Raw genomic sequence first — 24088 nt, 5'->3', positions numbered from 1 at the left:
AAAAAACATTGATATTTTTAAAATATCATTGCTTACAATACATTACCCAAAATACATCGATGTTTTGGAATATCCATTTGAAGAACATAAGGTCTGTTACAACGATCACGCATTCTACGGCCTGTCAGAAGTGGTTTTTGAAACTAAGAATCCGACATCGACTACAAAAAACATGGATGTTTTTAAAATTTCGTTACTTACAATGCATTACCCAAAAACATCGACGTTTTTGAACAACTATTTCAGAAACATAAGGTCTGTTCCAACGATCCCGCGTCCTAGGGCCTATAAGAAGTGCATTTTGAATCAGAGAATCCGACAACGACAGTTAAGGTGCATAACCCTACATATCTGACTCAGCATTATCCCCTTCCACCATTATTGTATTTATATCCCCCTGTTAGAGAGCTAAGGAGTTCATGTTGCTTACAAAACATTATTTTAATACTGAACACTGATATTTCAAAACATCGATGTTTTTATCAATGTTGCATTCTTTTTTGCAAAAACCACTTCCGACTGGCCGGACTATACGTCGCCGTTGGAACAGACCTTATGTTTCTGAAATAGTTGCTTAAAAACATCGATGTTTTTTCGGTAATGTATTGTAAGTAACGAAATTTTAAAAACATCGATGTTTTTTGTAGTCGATGTCGGATTCTTTGTTTAAAAAACACTTCTGACAGGCCTTAGGACGCGGGATCGTTGGAACAGACCTTATGTTATTCAAAAGGATGTTCAAAAACATCGTTGTTTTTTGGGTAATGTATTGTGAGTAACGATATTTTAAAACATAGATTTTTTTTCGGTAATGTATTATAAGCAACGATATTATAAAAACATCGATGTTTTTTTTAGACGATGTCGGTTTCTTTGTTTTAAAAAACACTTCTGGCAGGGCGTAGAATGCGTGATCGTTGGAACAGACCTTATGTTATTCAAATTGATGTTCAAAAACATCAATGTTTTTTGGGTAATATATTGTAAGTAACGATATTTTAAAACATCGATGTTTTATGTAGTTGATATAGGATTCTTAGTTTCAGAAACCAGTTCTGACAGGCCTTAGAATACGGGATCGTTGGAACAGACCTTATGTTTCTGTAATAGTTGTTCAAAAACATCGATGTATTCTGGGTAATGTATTTTAAGCAACATTATTTTAATATTGAACATTGATATTTCAAAACATCGATGTTTTTTTATCAATGTTCCATTCTTTTTTGCAAAAACCACTTCCGACTGGCCGGACTATACGTCGTCTTTGGAATAGACTTTGAGTTACTGAAATGGTTGTTCAGAAACATCGATGTATTTTTGGCAAAGATTTGTATGCAATGGTATTTTAATATTGAGCAACGATATTCTAAAACATCGTTGTTTTTCTTGTCGTAATTTATCTCTATCTAACGACATAGCGTGAAGGTTGGAGGTACTTTATTGTTCGACCACATTGTCGATCGGAATCTATTTATACTGTAAATTTTTGGTTTTCATTTAGTTACTTTTGGAAAAAAAAAATGAAAAATTGGGACAAAACAACGATGTTTAGAAAACATCAGCTTAAAAACATCGATGTTTAGAAAACATCGGCTTAAAAACATCGATGTCAAAAACATCGAAGAATTTAATGTGTCTCCGTGTGATGTGTTGTTGTACAGTTTCTAACTGTAGTTCGTTATGAATGTGTGTCATATTACGTCTTTCCAGAGATGTACCTCGACATATCTTCTGTAGTGTGCTGTTTTGGTATTGTAGTGATTTCAGAGTGTTGGGTAAAGATAGTGTAGTAGTGGTGCGCCGTGTAGGAGTGATGGTCGTAGTATTACTTTGTAGATGAGTAATTTGAGTCTGTCAGAGGCTCTTGTGTTAAGCAATTCACTAAAATAGTAGCTTCACCTTTCAAGAATTGACGTTTTTTCACCAATCAGCTCACCTTCTTTCCCTTTACATAATCCAAAGTTGGCTTGAAATCCCTTTTTTTATTTCTTTTACACCTTTATGAAACTTTCTGGATTCTTTTTTCTCCCAGGATTCTTGCAACTTTTTAAGGTTTTCCTTTTCCTGTGCTTTCTTTTTCTGCCTACATAGTTTTTTTGGCTTTTCTTCTCTTTCGCATAAATTCCCGTACTCTTCCTCTGGCCTTTCTTTTTAGTATGTTTAACCTCACCTTATCTCTTTCTTCCAGAGCTAACCTACACTCTTCATGAAACCATTCGTTTCTTGGAGCTGGTTCTTTCTTCCCTAGTACATCGCTTTCATTTTCTATCACAACATTTTTCAGATTTTTCCATCTGTCATTTATAGTTGTGTTATGTACAATGTCATTTTCTCTCAGTCGTTCCCTTATTCTATTTTTAATTAATATTATCAGAGTTAATACGCATGCAGGTGGTGATTTATGATATCCAGAGAGTTCAAAATAATATTTTCCACCAAGATCGCTTCGTCTCCAACGCTAACACCTAGGTCTTCTAAGAAGCTCGCTCTTTGTTCTATTTGCTATTGTCCCCCAAGATCCAAACCAGAGGCTTCTCACGGAGAATTCTCGGAATTTTTCTTTAAAGAAAGAGATGCATTTTTCATAAAGTTCCTTCTTTTCCCTTTCTGCACCACCCACCTGATCGAGGTCATTGTTCTCATACCTCACAGTCGGATCCAAGATCAGAGCCGGGAATGCAACAATATCCGCGTATCTCACGGATCCGTCTGTGTCAATGTAATAAACCTCGTCGAAGCTGGCGAAGTGTTTTTTTTCCGAGGAACTTATTTAATTCGTCTTTGACCCTGTGGTGTCGGCGTGTTTTGAGGGTCCCAACTTGACGCATTTGCAACTTCTCCCCCCTATCCAATTGATCCTGGAACTCCACGCAGGGGTACAAAATTTATATTTAGGTTTAGCCTCCTTCTCATACACATATCTAGGGTCTCTCAGAAATGGGCAAACACCGATACATTCTCCTGCAATTGGGCTATTCTTTGAAGAATTCTCTCGCAGCGACTGCCATAGAGCTCTCACACTAAATAAAAAAAATACTGGCTCCACCTTTCAAGAATTGACGTTTTATCACCAATCAGCTCACCTTCTTTTTCTTTACATAATCCAGTGTGGGCTTGGAATCCCTTTTTTATTTCTTTTACACCTTTATAAAACTTTCTGGATTCTTTTTTCTGAAAGTTCTTGGGGTACAAAATTTATATTTAGGTTTTGCCTCCTTCTCATACACATATCTAGGGTCTATTTGAAATGGGGAAACACCGATACACCCTCACCTGCATTTGGCCTATTCTTTGAAGAATTCTCTCGCAGCGACTGCCATAGAGCTCTCACACTAAATAAAAAAAGTTTAAATAAAAAAAATGAAAATTATTTATTTTAAAATCAAAAAGTACATCTTAAATGGGTCCTAAAGTATTAATAGTGAGCACATGAAAATCTCTGCTAAGGAAATAGCCGAATGAGTCCTGTAGATACTGCATGGAATCAGGCTTCGACGAAAACTTGAACATTCCTAAAAAAGGAACTTTTTAAAAATTTTAAATCATCCATATTAAAATAAAATGCTTGTTGAAATAGAGAAACTATTATAGCTCAAGAACAAGATTTTTAAAAAATATTAAGTAATCTCACAATACAACTAAAGTTTTTTTTATCGCACCTTAGTGTAGCATTAAGTTATGAATAAACAAATAAATACCATGTTTTTTCTATTAAAAAAATGTCCATCAATTAAAGAGAAAATGAATAAATATCTAGCGTTAATATTTTCATAATTAGGTATTATTTAATTTTAATAGCTCTATACAATTTATGATATCAATGGGTTACTTCAATTAGAGGTGTTCTTTTGTGGAAAATTAATTGAAAAGATGTCATTTTCCTAAAAGAGGGAACCTGTTATTGTATTTTTTGTTAATTTAGTGAAAATTTACTTAGCACTATTGTAAAATAAACCATCGATATAATTATTTATAAGGTGTCTACCCCCACATGGAGGAGTAGTGGGAGTACCAATACGCATAGATTTAGACAGTGTTGGCAATACAGCAATCTGAATTAGCTGGAAAATGGAACGTAAGCAACTCAAAATAACATTATCTCATTAATCAATCGTTTTCGTTTAATTTTTTATCTAATCTATAAAATACTTTGTCCTCCCATAAGAGGATCCCAACATAACATCACTTAACGATCGAACCCCTTCACACCATGATACCTGCATCTCCTGCACAAGGTAAATTGTTTAGTTTCTTTTTTTTTCACTGAAAATTCAGTGTTCAATTATAATGCGGACGGAGGTTTAATTCAATAATTCAAGATAAAATTGAATTGGTTCATCTCTTTTGTGAGTTGGTTTTATCCAGTACTTATTTAACAGGTTTTATCTTTTTTCCTCCCCTTTGTTTATTCGTTTTTGTTCTTTCTATTTTCGCCATTTATAAACTTATATTTTAAACCAGCCTTCTTAGATTTTAAATTTCGTATCATATACTGCTTTTTATTCACCATATGGAACTAGTGAACAGAAGAAAGTTACCTTTATGAGAACACATGTTTTTAGTTCGGGAAAAATATACAGGAATTATTTGAAGATAAATTCTAGTATTTTTTTTATTTTAAAACAAAAACATATAAGCAATAATCCCGTTCTCAACAGTGGAGGAAGTTTCGTTTTGCTATTTTTTATTCATAATTACGAGAAAAAAATAAAATAAAATAACATCAGTATGATAGAAAAGAGCAAAAAAACATTTTTGTGTAACAATTACCAAATTTTAAATTCAATAATCACAAACAGCTATAATTTTATTTATTTTTATTCTTATTGATTAAACATAACTTTATATAAAACAATGACTAGCATTTTTCAGTTGAACAATCGTTATTTTTAAATATCAAGCAATCAACTTCATCAATAAAATCAATCAATAAAATTATGCGTGTGAACACCATAATCATTTTTATTTTCACGAAAAATATAATTTTATATGTGAATATTTTTATTATGTCTCAAGTCATTACAACTCAATTAAAATATTTTGAATACATCACTTATCGATATTTCAAAATACAATGTTTAATAACCCATCTGTCAATAATTGATAATATTTCCATTAGTTAGATAAATACACGTACAAGTTATATCTGACGTGGCATGAAACGTATATGATTGAAAAATAAATCTTAAAGAGTCTTCATTAAAGATCAAAAATGACTTTGTATGTTCAAGTGTGTAGTTGTATTTTTTAAATTTATCATTTATTTACCTTTAAAAGGATATATCGTATATAGATACCTGGTGGGCCTTACATGTTTGATATAACCGTTATATACGTAATATATATATATTTATTTTTTTAACAGTTGATTATGGGGGGGGGTATAGTCTCGTACAAAAGATACCCGTAACTATAAACAATGTTATTATTAAAAGAAGAAAAAAAAATAAATAGATAAGAATAATGCTTCTTAATAAAAGAGGAAAGTAAAATTAATAACAAAAAATAATGATATTGGTACACTCAAATAAAACAAACAATTGCCCTCTATTAGTAAAAAGAAACAAGTTAATTTGAAAAAGGGACGAGAGAAGAAAATAGAAAAAAAAAATAATAATAATAATAATGAATAAATAAAATGAGTAATAATAAAAAGTAAAATAAAGGTAGTGTGACTATGAATTAATTTTCTATTTATTAAAATTTAGAAAAGAATGTCTTGCAGCAGTCTGGGCTTCAGTCTTTGGGGTTGAGGTTGGATTTCCCAGGTTGGAGGTCACTGCTCCTTTAACTGTCGGCAACTGGGAGTGGAACTTCATGAACCGTTTTTTGATATAATCATCTATTGACTCCATTTGTAATTCGCGATGCAATTGGCTATTCCTTATGAACCAAGGAGCATAAACTGCGATTCTTAGGACTTTATTTTGAAAAGATTGTGACTTTTTTCCTTTTCGTAAAGGATGCCGCTCCCCAGACTTCACAGCAGTGGCCTGAGAATTGTTTTAAATATAAGAACAGTTGTTTCTGGTTTAAGTTTGGAATTTCTGTTTAGGATATAATATAGCATTGCAAACCTTGCACAGGTTTGAGTTAGTTTGAGGTTGATATGGTGATTCCAGGTAAGGCAGCGATCTAGGTGAATTCTCAGGTATCTTACTGTTTCACTGGCAAGATTCCGTTTCACATTTTTACCTTTGAGGATTAGATCCGGTGGATTTGCTGGGCGTCGGAGAGTAAAAACGTTTGAGTTACATTTTTCAATGTTCAAGCTAATCATCCATTTAGTGAAATATTGTTCTAGATCATTAAGGTGACTTTTCAAAGTGTTTCTAGCTATTATTATGTCATCGTGTTGAGATAACACAGCTGTATCGTCAGCGAACATAACTATGGAGGTATGTGTGGACTGGATGATGTTGTGAAGGTAAAAGTTGAACTAAATGGGAGAAAGGACTTAACCTTGTGGAGTACCGGCATGGATTTCTCAAAGGGTTGAATTTTTGTTATTAATTTTGACTGAAAATGTCTACCATTGAGGAATGAGCTATGAATATTGTATAGGTATTTTGGAGTGCCTGCTTTCTTTAGTTTATATAGGAGACCTCGATGCCAGACCTTATCGAACGCTTGTTGGAAATCTAAGAACGCAAACAGGGTGTGTCTCTTTTTTTCGAATCCGCTAGTTATAAATTCCGATAGTCTTACCAGTTGGTGAGAAGTGGAATGACTGTATTGAAAACTGAATTGAAAATCAGGAATAATAGCGATCCTCTGAAAAAAAGAATTAAGAAGTTTTTTTATAACTGATCCTAGTAATTTTCCAAAAATGGCTGATTTTGTTAGGGTTCTTAACAGGCTTGTGAATTACTATGAGTTCGGCTTTCTTCCATGTATCCGGAAAGTATCCAGCATGAAGGCAAATGTTAAAAATTGACGTGATAAAAACGACAGCTTTCCCGGTTAACATTTTGATTGCTATGACTGGGATCAAATCATGGCTAGGACTTTTCTTTACCTTGAGCTTTTTAATCACGTTCTGGATTTCTTGTGGGGACTTGAATTTAGGTGAGAGCTCAACTGTTGCGTGGGGGAGATTTAGATACTTGTCAATTTCATCAGTGACTAAATTCATACTTATTTCTGTGTTGAAGAATGTTTTCTCAAAGAAATTGGCGAAATCTTCAGCTTTTTTGGCGTCATGATGACGAATTCATCATTGTCTACTAGACTTGGAATTTTTTCACGTTTATCTACGAGACGTCGCATAGCCTTCCATAATGATTCAATGGGTCCTTTGGGTCTAAATTTATATAGATAATGTTATCACTCATATGTGGTTAAGGTATCCATATACCATAGACCTGGTGTATAAACTGCAGTGTAGAAAAAAAAACCCAAAAAAAACGTGAAATTATTTTATTTCATTTTTTATATCATCATTGTAAGTTAAGTTATGTGGGTGAAATTAGAATAAATAAATTTAATTTTTAAAAACAAAAAATGAATACTAATAAAATGCAGTATTGTCCACTGTTACATCAGTTTGCTTAAATGGTACTATAAAGCCTTCTTATACGGTTATAACTAAATCTTTATTTATTGTATTATAGTGTCCATCAACTTAAGGCATTTAATTTAATTAATAATATAAATGTTTAATTATATATGTGGTTCGGATCCACACTTCCATCTTGAACTCAGACCCTTTTAAAACTTGTAGGGTTGCCTTCAATGTTATGTCCAGCTTTTTTTAAACATTTTATAAAGAAAATTAATCCACACAGCTGCTTTCAAATCCTCAGTGTAAAGAATTATGTCGCCTTTAGTACAAAAGCTTGGTTATTGGTTATTCGTTCCAGGTTCTTTTGAGGGAATTGAATATTCTTGAGTTTGAATTCTATACCCATAGTTCGTTAATGACCTGCCATCTTAATTGCTCTAGTTCTATTTCATTTATTACATTCTAGATCATATATAATTTATCATTGTACCCAATTTAATACCTCCTTTTCCAGTCGAAACACTCTCTCCAGTATTAAACATACATCTTTTAAACTTTATAAAAACTAAACTTCTTATTTTCTATTTTAATATTTTTTTTTGGAGGAATAATTGAGCCCACTTAAGCGATATCTGATAAAGTTTTTCGTAAAATTGTGTCTTATAAGGTATATCGATAATTTTATTTCAAGAATATCCATTTCGAAATATAAGTCCAAGTATTAGTGTTCCTTTATATCGCTTTTAGGTATACATAGGAATAATTATTTATTATAATATTAATTTAGTTTATAATTTTTTTAAAAAAATAGTTGGTCACCTATTGCATATGTATGAGTTTACATAGAATAAAATCAGGCATAAATTTTCTAGCTTACATAAAGCGGGGTCTCAGTGTCAGGGATTGAAAACTTTAAATTCTGAATTCATTCACATGGAATTCCTCTTCTACTAAACGGGCTCCAGTAAATCTCGTAGTCTATAACCTTACATCTTTACTGAACATCTTTACTGAAAAGATGTTTCCCTCTGAATGAAAGTAAATTTAGTATGTTTTTACTTTCACTTACCGATATATGAAATACATTATAAGGAAAAGTATTGAAATTTTAAAATGCATATAACTCGTCTGACAGTTGGTCTAGGACATAGTGATATTTGCCTATATTATAGCCAAACACTTTTATATTTCTTTGCATTACTTCAAGTATGAATAAAAGTGTAATTAATATTTTTTTTTTTTTTTTTGAACATCAAACTACTCTTAAAATTATTCTCAAAAGTCATCTATACCTCTGGCTAAAGAAAAAAAAAAAGAACAGTAATAAAAATATAAATAGTAATTTTTGTACAAGACTAAAAAGACAAGAAACTGCTCGTAGATGCCGACTATTGCAACATTTACTAGACAAACAGTCTAAATTGCCAATCCATTACAAAATACTGATCTACATGACTACTATAAGGCCTATCTGGACATACGGAGTTGAGCTTTGGGGCTCCACTAAACCATCAAATTCCTCCAGAATCCAATCCTTAATGCTTCTTACTTTGTCACAAATCAAGTCATCCATCAGGACCTCAATATTCCATATGTTGCCGATTTGGCCAGAACCAGATACCGTTAATAATAAACTTCTCAACCACCCAAATCCACTTGTTTCTAACCTGGCTTCTCCTTCATTACCTAATAATCCTCCTAGGCGTCTGAAAAGAAGATGGCCCCGAGATCTTCTTCTCTAAAAATTTTACTGGAGTTCTATCAGTGGGTAGATTCTCCACATGTTTTTATCATGTTACTATGTCACCTACAGTAAATTTACTTGTTGTATATACGTGTATACAGTTGTAAATATCAATAAATAAATTATTAAAAATAAAAAAAAAATAGTAATTTTTAATTGCTAAAAAAATGGACAAAGTTTCCTTGATGTTCAAGGTGCAGATATATGATCCAGATATATTCATAACTAAATTTAATCTCAAAATTTAGTCTAAATTAACTAAACAATAATATTTTTTTTTTTACGAGTAATTTCTCAATCGCATTTTATAAAAATAATAAAAAAAAATAGTAATTTTTAATTGGTAAAAAAATGGACAAAGTTTCCTTAATGTTCAAGGTGTAGATATATGATCCAGATATATTCATAACTAAATTTAATCTCAAAATTTAGTCTAAATTAACTAAATAATAATATTTTTTTTTTTACGAATAATTTCTCAATCGCATCTTAAAAATAAGAGTGAATTTTGAGCAAATTCGAGTGTTTTGTTAGAACTTTCTTATCACCGAAGAAAAAACAAGGCGAGAAGAACAAATAAGGAAATTTCTGTTTTCTTTTCATTTATACACCTCAAATAGGCAATTATACCTGTCACCGACTCCTAACTTATCTAATCTACAACTCCAAAAGATAGGCTGATTGACTAAAATTCACCCGAATTTTTCCTAAAAATGTTGTCATAATCCTATTTTATAGAACTTTAAACTGTCTCCGTAAAACGCCTAATCAGAAATTAAAGTAAAAATCGATTATATAAATTGAAAAATTTAAGAAATAAAATGAATTTTCATAATATAATAATAGATTTAAATAACTATTTATTGACTAAATTACATGCACCTATTCATTGACTGCTACATTTTTCAAAAGCTTTTATAATTTTAGATCTTTTAAAATTATATTCTCAACGTAGTGAGGGCAAGAATTTAAAATATGACAAATGCCTCATTAATTAAGCTTGATAAACCAACTGATCCAATAGTATTGGCCAATTACATTGATCACCACCATTTCCTTGTCAAAATATTTGCCACTCCTTTTCATTTAAGAGCGTTCGATGAAAAAGCTAATTAATCAGAAATATGATTAATTATTTATGAACTTTGTCGTAGTATAATTGTAACCTATAGGATTTCTAGCCCTTCATGAACTAGTATTAGTTCATAAGAGCGTTAATTGCCCATGACCGCCATAGAAAATAGCAATATGTAAAACCAGTGAAAGAGGAACTGGGTAGACTGAAAATAACGGATGAAGACTGATTGGATAGGGAGTACTTTGGGAATAAACTAAACGAGGTTGGGGTTCTTGTGGGAAAGAGGGAGAGACGAGGGAGAAAATGGACTGAGGAAAAGCAAGAGGAACAAGGTTTCACTCAAGGAGGATGAAAGGATATTGGAGTAGAAGGAAGGCAGAAGGTGTAAGGATGAATCGAAAATGATATTTGAGTGGTCCTTGCTGGTCGGTTCATGAAAAAATAAATAAAAGATACAATTAAATACATAAAAAATGTAATTTAAAAATAAAATATGATTAAACAATTTTATTTTTTACACGTTAGAGGATCTACCAAATTACTTAATACTGGACCATAAAAGCTTATAAATTCAATAAGAAAGCTGAATGCTTGAATTACCTCATTGAGGCACATGAAAATAATTTTTGACGTGACTGAAATAGATGGAATCTGTCGAAGTTCCATACATCCATATTATGAAACAATATGTTATTTCATGACCGTCCCCAAAACAAGCAGTGTCTGGAGTCTAAAATCAGTTACAAAATAATTTGCAACCTTTGGAATATCTAATACAAATAAGTAAATGACGAAATATTTTCAGCCAAATAAACGATTTTGCCTTTGGAATGTTGGATAAAGCGACTCCAACTCCGTATACCAAGATGAGACATTCTTTCCCCTGGAAAATCCGAAAATAATTTTTTTTTTTAAAAAGTCATAAAATGTATTCTATGCTCTAGACCAGCAGATAGCCCTCCGTAAACCAAGGAACCGTAGTTGAAGCGGGGTGGGAAGAGGGAGCGACGAAGTTGATACTATGAACTGACGGGTATTCTCGGAAATGGTACACGGAATTCATCTGCATTGTTTAACGTTATGGCTGTGTATGATCTGGGAAGTATGTTTATTTCAGGAGAGGTGTTGTTCGAAGGTTACTCTAAGGTTTTGTTTTTTTTATCGTGAATTATAAATTTATAGATTAATTGTTTAGGAAAAGTAAGAGGGAAAATAAAGTAGGTGCTTGGAACTGATGAGAATGGCCTTACTTTATCTAGCGAAAATGGACTTTATTAGAGAAAATGGACTGAGGAAGGGTGGGGTGAAATTCACTCCAGGAGGATGAAAGGTTATTGGAGTATAAGGAAGGTGGTAGGTGAGAGGATGAATCGGAAATGATATTTGTGTGCTGTCCGGTTCCTGAAAAAAATAACTATTAGTTCGCTTTTTCCCACACTTTTAGATTTTAAAAAAAAGCTACTTATAATAGCATTGTTCATTAAATCTTTGATTCTGATTAATAACATTTTATTATAACCATATTATATAATTAAATAGTTAATTTAATATTTAGATATTTATTTCTCTATTTCTTTCTTCTTTTTTTTTAAAAAACTCCAATTATAAATTAGATTTTACAATAATCTCAGAAATTAAAATTTATTTTGTGATTCACCCTATAATTATTGTAATTCCCACACGTCTGTAGCAGGCGGAAGTTAACCACCTTGGTGTCCCATGGAAAACTAAAGGTTATTACCACATTCACACCAATACCTGGTGCTGTGAAAAATACTATAATATAGGCCCGCAATATGAAATATATGGACTCACTCGTCTATTTTTATTTATATATATATAATTTTTATATTTATTTTGTTACAACTTTTTTTTTGTCGACTACTGAAGTAATTCTCAAAAAAAAAAGTTTAATTTTTAATTGACAAAATGTAAAGAATTATTTACTCACGAGTAGTGGTACTAGTATGTATATTTTTAATTCAGTTCTATTTAATTTTTTTTTTTTTGGTTGGTTACTTTGAGATAAGAAATTTCCTCGGGCTCCTCCCACTGGAATCCTCCGTTTCTTCAGCCCTCTAAGATTTTCTTGGAATTGAATAACTGGATATTTAGTTCAGTATGTATCGATTTAGCGTCGTAGACATTATCTCCTCTTGAACTCTAAACTCTACTGGCCATGAAATCACATCGTTGGTACTTTGTTATTTTTGAGCCACTACCACTTACTATCCATTACTGTGCATTTCCATTTATGAATATAAATTTTCCAACAAGGCTAGAAAAGTTACTGCATGAGATAAAAATGTATACAGTTTAAACCGGATTAACGTAACTACAATTATTGAAAAGACGATGGCTCAGCTTGGACGTACACTAATAGAACTCATACTTTAATTATAACGGAGATTGAAAACGTTTTACAATAGTTTATAAATAGAAAACTATAATGAGGTGTAGATAGTTGACCGTAGATTAATGATTGGAGAAGTTTGTCGGGGCATGTGGTCAGCAAAGAACAACATAAATAAATATGGTTTTGTTTATTTATGTTGTTCTTTGCTGACCGCACCCCCCCCGAAAAACTTTTCCAATCAGAAAACTATAATATTTAACTCGGCTAATACATTAAGACGGCCCTGGAAGTCTATCTTCATAATCTGGGTAGCCCAGTAGGAAGTTCATTTAATTTTCAGTTAGATCAGGAAAAATAAATTTCCATCAAGTTTCATAAGTGTTTTTTTTTTTATTACATCAGTTGATATTTTCCCGTTATGTTAAATGTTTTCAAAGCATAACTCTCAAAAAGCATTAATAAAAACATTGTTAATCAAATCTGTAGTTCAGATTAATAAAACTTTATTTATAATCGATACATATTATAACGAAATTATCATAAAATTGTTTCGTTTTTTATTTTAATTGGAAAACTATAACATTTTTAAAAGATATGCCAAGGTAAAGAGGCATTGAGAAAGGTCTAAATTGAAAATTCGACCATGGTATACAGAAATTATTCATTATATGTATAAAATATTCATACTTCACATTTAATCAATTCCAAATATTACTTCAAATTATCTATCGATTACTGTTACACGAGAAATAACTTTTTTTGATAACTTATTATCAATTGAAATTAAAAAAAATCTAAGTAAATTTCCGATAAATCAATAATTTATTTATCTAGACAACATTGAGCCTAGATAAAGATAACATATCTTCTGTTTGATTTTCTACTTATAAAAATATCTTTTGACAGGGAGTTGTCACCACTTCAATACTCAAAAAAAAAAAAAAAGCCATCTCTCTTTTTTTCAAATACAGTTATGATAAGATAATAACTGGTATGATTTTAAGATATACTTCCCAGAATAGCTTTTATTAAAGTTACAAAACAAATTTCAGGTATATATTTTAAAAGAGTAGACATTTTTATTTTTTAGGTTTTATTGTCTAATAGCTTCGTAATCCTTCCTCAAATTTCTTCAGAAGTGAAATAAAAAAAATTCTTAATTGAATTTTAATATTTTGATACTTTTTTATGAGTAATACATTCTGTAAGAAAAATTGTATAAGACAACCGATTATTTCTTTTCTTTTAAAATAAGATATTACTTTCTAATTATAAAATAGTATGACTTATAAATCTTAAAGCTATAATGATCATGTATTAATGTTCATTAAATAATAACTTTATTACATTATTTTCGCCTTCATAAACGGTTTTTGACAATTTTATATGCCCATTTATTAATCGGGCATTGAACATGTGTTTCCATTGGATCATATGCTTACATATTGTTCATTTCCTATGACTCGAAATGAAAATTATATGACAAACCATTAAACCCGAGTTCTGAAACTGAAGTGCTCTAAGCATAATACCACTTTCTTAAAACATTAAAAATAAAAAAGAAATTAAGAAAATAAAATACTATACAGTGCATTCGAGTATTTACTTGTCACCGGTTTTTTTTTTTTTTTTTTTATTCTTTTCCTACACATTCAATCGCTGTAAGGCTAATTTTGTTGTAAATTGTTTTTGCTCGCGCAGTTTTGGAACCGCTGCTTATGTTCTGCGCAAGCCTTAAGTTCTGATTACTGTTAGACCTATATTTTTACATAAAACCAATTAGTAATCTTGATGACACTTATGTTCTTTTTATAATACCAGTTCATTGCACGCCTCCTAAATCCTAACAATTCAACTGTACAATAACAAGAAGTCAAACCACCATTGTTTACTTTGTAAGATTCTTACTCTATTGAACTGTGTCCATGAAACTAGCAAATCTATTTTCATGGCTGCTTTAATCATTATATTTACGACATGGATAATTATTCAATATAATAATGGATAATAATCGTTTTTCATCAAAGTAAATAACTCAAAAAGAAAAAAAAAATGTCAAAGTACTTCCTTCCCCTCGACTTCGAATTATAGAGTTTTGACTGTATCTATAAAGAACTAAATGTACCAATTGAAAATGTTATTCGTTTGACTTATACATAATTTCTGTTATGTATTGAATAATAATAATAATACGAGTGCAGCGGTAGCGCGCCTTTCTACCAATTCATTCAATCTTCGAGAAGGATTATAGGGATGTTGAGTATCGATAGGGATTAGGAATAATGGTGATAAGATTCTGACCAAAGTTTGAAAATCTGGATGAGATAAAATAAGGTCAAGGATAAGTGGGGTGTTAAGATCATGGTGTAAAATCTTACACTTATATTACGTAGCCAAGAAAATCTTCTTGGCTACGTAATATGGAGCATTAAATATTTGTCGTAGGACTGTAGACTGAAAGAATGGATTCAAGTCTAGAGATCCAGTCTGAATTCAGTAAGATGAGTTGAAAGATGGGAGATTTTATTCGGTAATCTATAAAACTTTCCAAATCGTGGAATATACTTTTTTCTTATAATTTTAGGCCTGATCAACAGAGATATTTTTCAGTGAAATGTCTTAGCTAAAAAAGTTTCAATTATTATTCCCCAAAAAATTTTATTTTTAGTATTATTTTATCTTAATTAATTTTTTTTTATTGATTGATAGATTTATTTATTGATAGATATTACAATCTGCCACACAGTTGTGGGCAATAGGTAATATTGATGAATGATCTCATACATACTAAAATAAATAAATAAAATAAATTAAAAAAAAAAAAAAAAAACTCTCTTAAAATATACACAAACAAAAGAGTAGACAAGATGAACATAATCAAACTACCTGTATGAAAAATAAATAAATAAAATAACATAATGATAAAATAATATATACAATATTTTGATTAAATTTTTAGATCAACATTTCGAGATATGAAAAACTGAATAAAAAAAAATCAAGCTTCCAAGTCTTTTTCTTTTTTTAAATATGGGACATTGAAAGAATTTAAAGTAATTTTTTCCAGAAATATCTGATCTCATTTTTATCGCATTTTTTAGGTGGCACTTCTATAATCCCTCAAAATCGAGTTGAATGATGGAGAATTTGAATGTGAATCGAGTTTGTGTTAGATTGGTGCTTTTTGGGGACTTCAAACTTTTTTTCCTTTCTCCAATTATGTTTTTCGGTTCGCAGTTCTTAAGTACAAATGAAACTATTAAATCGCTATTAGCACTGCTAACCAATTTTTTTTATCTACAAATAAGTATTTCAATTTAATTTAATCAAATATAAATGCTTTAAATAATGCATGTGTTTTATTTTTATTCATAGGTTACGTTGGCTGGATCCCTCCTTCCCACTGCGTGGGAACCCTCCAGTGGGTGCCCAGTAGCGGAGGACAAGTGCCCCCAAACGCTGTCCAAGCGGGTATGGACCAGGACGGAGGTCACATATATGTTGGCAGGGCATTCCACGAAGGAGATCTTATCCCAGCCAAAGTCACTCCGAGGCATGGCTGTGCCTTCGTGCCTTATAATGGCGTGGAGATTACCAAAATGCAGTACGAGGTAAAAAGTAATTCTTCATTCAGTTAAACTTGAGATTCAGCCAGTTATTATATGTTATATGATTATTTAATCGAGGTTAAGCCATACCAATCTTATCACGCAAAAAAACACCTAAAAAAAACCGTGCCCGTGTAGGCCTCGGCGCGAAGCGACATATTTCCGTGACAACGTATACTCTATGCTAATATTACATAAATATAAATTAAAATCAATCCAATGTTATATATTTGAAATAATAAACCAGTTCACATATTGAATTCAGATATTTATTTTTGCTTGGTTATACATTAATTAATTTTTATACATATGATATAATATCCATATGTTAAACGAAGTCAATTTCCGTTACGGGACACTTTTTCTAACATGGCATCCCGCAAAATGATTTATAAGACGTTGTCACGTCAAAAAAAAGTATTGTGTGAACAATATGACAATTAACCTTATATTCCGGGAATGCCATATTTAACGTCACATTTTAACAGTTTTGAATTAAACCCGATTATTTCGGAAACCTCCAGAGACGATGATAAGGCAACAGAATTTTAAAACCACAAAATTTACTGTCATAAATTGACAAAAAACTAAAAGAAATGAATGGCGTTAGTGACCGGAGAAATTTAAATGAAGCTGAATATTACTTCTTCTCCTTTTACTTATTAGTCTCTCTCCTTCTGTATCTGGTTGAGTCTCAAGTAACACTAAACATACTAAATGATGTTGCTTATATGAAATATTTTATATGATAAGGATAAGTTTTCATTACACAAGTTTGAAATACAAAAATTTTCATTATAACAATTTTATAAGTCTACTAAATTTTCCAAAACTCTGATAACTTTTTATCCTGTTCTTGATGTATCGCCTTTAGGACTCACTCGGAGTTATCTCGAGCAAGAGACCCTTAGCTTGGGGCCTCCTGATCTGGTTGAACCGGGTCTGACATGAACCCCAATCTAAAGCCGAGAAAAAAAATAAATCATGAAATTCATCAGTATGAATCTAAATATATCGCCCTTGGTTTGAGTACGCGTACACGAAAGAAATTCATGAAATGGGAGAAAATTCATTCTGTGCCTGTGTTTATATGCATCTCCTATTTCTCATCAATTTTAAGCTAACGAGTCATTTTTGAAACATAGTTGTGCCTAGGTTACGTTTTCGTATGCGTAAGCGATAAGTGGATGGTTTATAAATTTAAATAAAATTGCTATTGGTACTTCTAAATAACAACCTAAATAATTCTTGAAAATATCATATAAAAATCTGGTTAAACCTAATATGTGATAAGATCGTCAGTTAGATTTTACTTCAGCCAGAAAGAAATCCAGTACGTAAATATTAATAGTGAAGAGAAATATTCAATTCTGAGCACAAAAAGTGGTGTATCAGCAAATTTAGCAAACTTGGTTTGCTATTAATAGAATTATAGTTTGCTAATAATAGAATAATTTCATTTTAACGTGGTTTTCTACACACACATATAGATTATTTGCATACAAACATAATTGTAAATTATTGCAAGAACATTCTGTAAATTTTCCTTTCAGTATAATTCTATTACTTTATATTATTGTATAATATCTATTACTTTATAGTATATTTTCACGGTCAAAAATAAAAACGACCATTATTAAATTATTATATACCATATCAAAAATGTCTATAATACATAATTTAAACAGGAAAATTTTCAAAAATAAGACTTATTTGTTAACTGATATTATACATTATCATGAAATATAATAATTTATTTATTCTAATATTTTTGTTTTAAATTAAGAAAAAAATAAATCAGGAATTTTGAAATAAGAAATCATTAATTAAATTAATTTAATGATTCACATGGAGAAAATTTTAAAATACCTAAATAAAATTTTATTTTTTTTACTGTATTGTGTTATTACTCAATTACCAATATTTGTTATCCCCCACTTAATCCATTCGTTTTACACTACAGATAGTTGTAATGTTCTCTTCTTTGATAGATTATTTAAAATATTTTTATTAATGATTCAGGTCCTATGCAGCAACCACGTAGCATGGAAATTCTGCAGATACGGAGAATATCCTCCAGAAGCGATAAGGATCGGAAACACGAAAGATGGAGAACCTCTCTTCTTAGGCAGAACAATGATTGACGGTACCATGACACCAGGAAAGGTAAAGCAGGAAAAGAACAAAATAAAATTTAGCGATGTTTGGTCTGCTGCTAGAGATAGTAGTTTTTTTTTTGTTTTGTTTTTTCGGCCAAGAGTCCCATTGGAGTCCTATACTGAGAGATAGTAGTTACCATGTGACACTCTTCTGAATCTTACTAAAGTTATGCTTCACAACTGACCAAATTTATTTATTTTAACGGGTCGATATTAATGAGAAAAAAAAACCGTAAAGATAGTGAACAAATTTTTAAAAAATATAGGACAGTTATAGTTCCTTATAAACATATCATTTAGTATAGTATCTATCAATAAACAGTGGAAACAACAATAGCCTTTGGTCTGCTGCTAGAGACAGTAGTTTATTTATTTGTTTTATTTTATTTATTTTTATAATTTTTTTATCGGCCAACACTCCATAGGAGTCCTATACTGAGAGATAGTAGTTATAGTACAAGAGCCGGGAAGAAAAAACAGGCAGTTATCTCACCCCAATTTTTGATTACTTCAATGAAAACTATGTATAATTACTAGTCAAAATTGATGAGTCTGCCAAGTAAAGATAAGGGGATTGAAAATGGCGGCTGTTTCAAAACCTTAAAAAAACATTAATTTTTCATTCGGAGCTCTACATCTTAAAAACTACCAACAACACTAGAAAATTTGAGAGAACATTATTTAAAGAAGAGTAAATTTGATGAAATATTAGCCCTAAAAGAGATATTTACGTCCAATAGTTCTCGAGATATACCTTTTTAAAAAGAAAAATTTCTTAAAAATCTACTGAAATATAAGTAGTTAGTTAATTTATTTTGAGAAACCTATATCTAAGAAACTATGTGACGTACAGATGTCTATTAGCACTCAAATTAAAGTTAGTTTAATGGAATATAAAGAAGTTTATGACCTTTACCTTCATAGGAATAGTAGTTTTCATGATATTTGCTAAAATAAATTGAAATATAGTTGTTCGGACAATAAATTTGATTTATGAAAAACTTTCAGAAACCATTGGACGTGCCGATGTCTGCCAGCGCTCAAATTAAAGCTAGTTAATTTACTACAAAAGAGTTAATTATGTTTATCTTTGTAGGAGTAGTAGTTTTTATGATATTTGACAAAATAAACTCACAAAATGTTAATTTTTTGTTGTTCGTATAAAATGTTAAATTTTTGAAAAAATATATCTCTAGATCCATAAGACGCACATATGTCTGCCAACATTCAAAATAAAGGAAATTTATCTTACTATAAAGTAGTCTATGATACTTATCTTCGTAGGGGTAGTAGTTTTTATGATATTCTCTTAGGTTTTCTTGTGTTGTTCCTAATTTTTAAGATATAGTGCCCCGAATGAAAAATTAGTTTTTTTTTATCGCTTTGAAACAGCCGCCATTTTTTATTCCCCCTACCTACACTTGACAGACTCTACAATTTTTACTAATAATTACACATAGTTTTCATTAAAGTTATCAAAAATTGGGGTGAGATAACTGTCTTTTTTCTCCTCTTGGGTTCTTGTACTATTACCATGTGACATTCATTTGAATCTGACTAAAGCTATGCTTCACAACTGACAAAATGTATTTATTTTAACGGATCGAACCTAATTACATATTATATAATGAAACGTAAATTAAATCCATGTAAATTGAATAAAGTTCGAATTGTGTAATATATTATTGTTTAATAATTTTATATAACATAATTCATATAATAAATAAGTGATATTATTGAAAAAAAATTGTAAAGATAGTAAACAGATAAAGTAAAAAAAAAAATCCAATCTCTAATTTAAAATAAAATTATGTTACTTTGCAATTTGTAATATTGACTATACAATTCATTATATTAAGGTAGACCTATTTTTTGAGATTTTTAAGATCATATAGAAATTGTTTACGGTGTAATTAGTAGTTTTAGATACAAATACGAAACTTTATCATTAAAAAATATAAATCAAATCATTAGCAGAGAAAAAAAAGATGATAATTGAATATTCATACAATATCGTTTATACAAATTCTGATAAGAAAGGACCCAAGAATTGAGCCTGGTGGAACCCCTGTAGGAACTGAATAAACATTATCTAAAGGATTATTGGTTAATCATTGACAAGTACACAATTTATAAGGCATTTAACCGTAGATTTGTCTTAGGCAAAGCTAGGTAACCAGAACCACATATTAAAGTATTCGTTAACACCGCCAGTTACAAAAAAGATAGGAAAAAATAAGTGTGGAATAAAAAAATATAATAACACTTAATCTACTTTATAAATCCCCAACGTTCTTTATTTTTACGGCAAGTTATTAAATGATCAATGATAGATTATTTTTTAAAAATATTTCTTTGAATGAGATCTGACCGTAATAAATTACCCGGTTTTTCAGAGCTCCAATCTTTCACACTCATATTTTTTCAAACCGGCCTCCTTGATTCTTTTGTACAAGCTAAGAATTTTCCTACTGTTAAGAATTACTAAATATAACAAGTACTATGTATGTCGATTATATATGTATTATATTTAAAGGTATATTTATTCTCTTGTTTAAAAGGATTCATCGATTTCTAATAATTAAAATTTAACATTTTTCTTTGTAAAAGTATGCCTTAAATAAATAAATATACGAGTTTACATTCTGCATTATTGAATGCTAAATTGTTATAGAATCAATATTGAAGATAGTACAAATGATTATGTACTTATTCTGTCAATTGAAAGCCTTAGAGATAGGGTAAGTGAAATTATAAAGCTATCAAATAATTATGGTTACGAAATCGCTTATCAAACTGAACCCATGCGCGCGCATAGTCAAACTCATATTAGACCGCTTGGTACAAATATATTTCTTCTTACCTGAAGTTAATTAACAAAGCCTTTCATAGATTATATTTATTAATTCTTTATTACTAACTAAAATGTTTAATTAATTCATTGATGTTGTCTCGTCTTCATTGGAGTGCGGTATGTACAGCTCGGTCTTCCTTGATGTAGAACAGGTTTTTGATCGAGTCTGGCACCCAGGACTGCTATACAAAATCCGTAAATTCCTACCCCCTACATATTTTCTCATTATTCGTTCTTATCTCTCCGACAGGCTATTTCAAGTAAATTATAACAACGCTTATTCATTCCTATTCCGTCAGTCTCCTGGTGTACCTCAGGATAGTATCCTTGGTCCTATCCTTCATACAGTTTTCACAGCTGACATCCCAACCCATCCTAACACTATCCTCACCACGTATGCCGATTACACATGTCTATTTTCAGTGAACAATGATCCTTATACCCCAAACCCTCCAATCCCACATCATCACCCTTGAAGAATGGTGCCAAAATTGGAGGATTAAAAATGATTTTTAAAAAATCTCACCTAATCACATTTACCCTTCGTCGTAAGCCCATGACCTCTTGCCCTAACGTTTCCTTTAATAATACCCCACTTAATCCTGTCGAACAGATCCGTTACTTAGGACTACATCTCGACAAACGACTGACATGGAATCCTCTTACAAGACTGAAAAGACAGGAAACTGCTCGTCGAATCCGACTATTACAACATTTACTAGACAAACGGACTAAATTGCCAATCCATTACAAAAGAATGATCTATATGACTATTATAAGGGCTATCTGGAAATACGGAGTAGAGCTTTGGGCTCCACTAAGCCATCGAATTCCTCCCGAATCCAATCTTTACAGTCCAAAATCCTTAATGCTCCTTACTTTGTCACAAATCAAGTCACCCATCAGGACCTCAATGTCCCATATGTTGCCGATTTGGCCAGAACAAGATACCATTCCTTTCATGATAAACTTCCCAACCAACCAAATCCACTTGTTCTTAACCTGGCTTCTCTTTTATTACATAATAATCCTCCTAGGCGTCTGAAATCAAGATGTCGAGGCCAGATCTTCTCCTTTAGAAATGTTATTGGAGTTCTATCAATGGGTAAATTCTCCACATGTTTGTATCATGTCATTATGTCACCTACAGCAAATTTATTTGTTGTATATATTTTTATGCAGTTGTAAATAACAATAAATAAATTATAAAAAAAAATTAACACAAAGAAAATTAAAGTTATCTTAAAGGAAGTTTTTTTTTTAAAATCGGTATTTAAACCCTATCAGACAATGAAAGTAATACCTATATGATAATAAATAGCATTTAGTTTTACATTGTCTTACTGAGTTTAATCAAAATCGTCAGAGCCGATATCGAAAACATGTGAAAAATCGATTCTAGAAAGTTTCTCGTATATTAACGCTCGGGTATATTAACACCTTAAATATGTAATTTCAGTTTCGTACAACTTTTTTTTTTAAACATTTTGACCACAAACACATATAGACACTCACACGCCATTTGAACTGAGGAGACGCTTACTTACGTCGAAAACTCGATTTCAAAATTTTTCACAACCACAATATTTTCCCTCACTATATATTTCATATATAGGTAAGAGAAAGAAAAAATACATGAACTTTACGTGTAGGAATAAATGTTTAAACCATTAGAAAGTGATCAAACATTTTGGTGATCTTAAAATAAATATTCATTTTCATTACATAATATGATTCATTTAATTATTTTATTTAGCATGTTGGCCGAAAAATATATACGAATATAAAATTAAACATGAGATCAAAACCGGAAGGAAACTATATACTAGCCTATATATTTGGGAAACCCTTTTTAATTTTTTATATATGTATATATAGTTGACCGTAAAAATTGATATATAAGAAGATGGTCAGGGTTGCGGTCAAAAGTGAAAAACTTTTGAAGAAAAAAAGTTTACAACTATTTTTGTTTTTCACTTTTGACCGCAACCCTGACCATCTTCTTATATATCTTTTTAATTTTTCAAAAACTTTATTTATTGATAGATATTACAATCTGTCACAACGTTGTGGGCAATAGGTAATAGTGATGAATGATGACATTCATGTTAAAATAGAATAACATAAAAAAAATATATATATCTTAAAATATATACAAACAGATGGATAAAGAAAATGAACATAATCAAAATACCTTTCTAATTAAAATTAAAATATAAATGTATAAAACTTCCATTGAAATTATCGTTATTAGTTTAGTGTCCCAGAACAAATCTTACTAACCCGTGACTTCGATTGAAGGCCACGTCCAAGGAGCCTCATAAACCTTATTTATGTTTCAGCTTGCTTATTGGCCTTTACATAAAACAGTATACATCTTGATTACAATCCTTGAACGACATTCTTAAATGAGACATTCAGTCATAAAACATGGCATTTGTCATTTAATGTGTATTTATGTTTTTGTGGTTGTTTTTTTAAGGCTCCTGTTATAAGTTTTTGATGTTAGAGAATGATGTTGGTAGATATGTTATGGAAATCGTCTGGTGGTTGAAGCGAAAGCAATGTAATTAACAAATATTTTAGCATAGTAAAAGTTTTCATTTAATTAGTTACCATGATTTAAGTCTAAGTGTCCGAAATGCGGAAATTGTGGAAAGATGGAAAAATAATTAGGAATTTTTGAGGGAGATAAAAAAAAAAAAAATTAGCTGATAAGTACAATATGCTACACTGCTTACTATGTTGCTGTGAATATCCATACCATATATATATTGAAGATAAA

The 24088-nt window shown here is 30.7% G+C and overlaps 1 protein-coding gene across 2 annotated transcripts in view; it reads left to right on the top strand.

Moving 5' to 3' along the window:
- The first annotated feature begins 3993 nt into the window (after positions 1-3993).
- LOC106691471 (natterin-4) overlaps positions 3994-24088 on the top strand; it is a 22977-nt gene continuing 2882 nt past the window's right edge. The window contains exons 1-3 of one of the 2 annotated variants that reach the window (XM_014437250.3): positions 3994-4075; positions 16058-16293; positions 18313-18456. In XM_014437250.3, coding sequence (XP_014292736.1) covers positions 4069-4075; positions 16058-16293; positions 18313-18456 — 387 coding nt within the window. In that variant the 5' untranslated portion in view covers positions 3994-4068. Of the gene's footprint in view, positions 4236-16057; positions 16294-18312; positions 18457-24088 lie in introns of both variants that reach the window. The other variant, XM_014437249.3, reaches the window with a different exon arrangement.

Source organism: Halyomorpha halys, unplaced genomic scaffold, assembly GCF_000696795.3.
Source record: "Halyomorpha halys isolate HHAL.00 unplaced genomic scaffold, Hhal_1.1 Scaffold2385.1, whole genome shotgun sequence".
In the NCBI taxonomy this organism is placed as follows: domain Eukaryota; kingdom Metazoa; phylum Arthropoda; class Insecta; order Hemiptera; family Pentatomidae; genus Halyomorpha; species Halyomorpha halys.
Note: the sequence above shows the minus strand (reverse complement) of the source record. Positions and strands in the feature narration are given on the sequence as shown.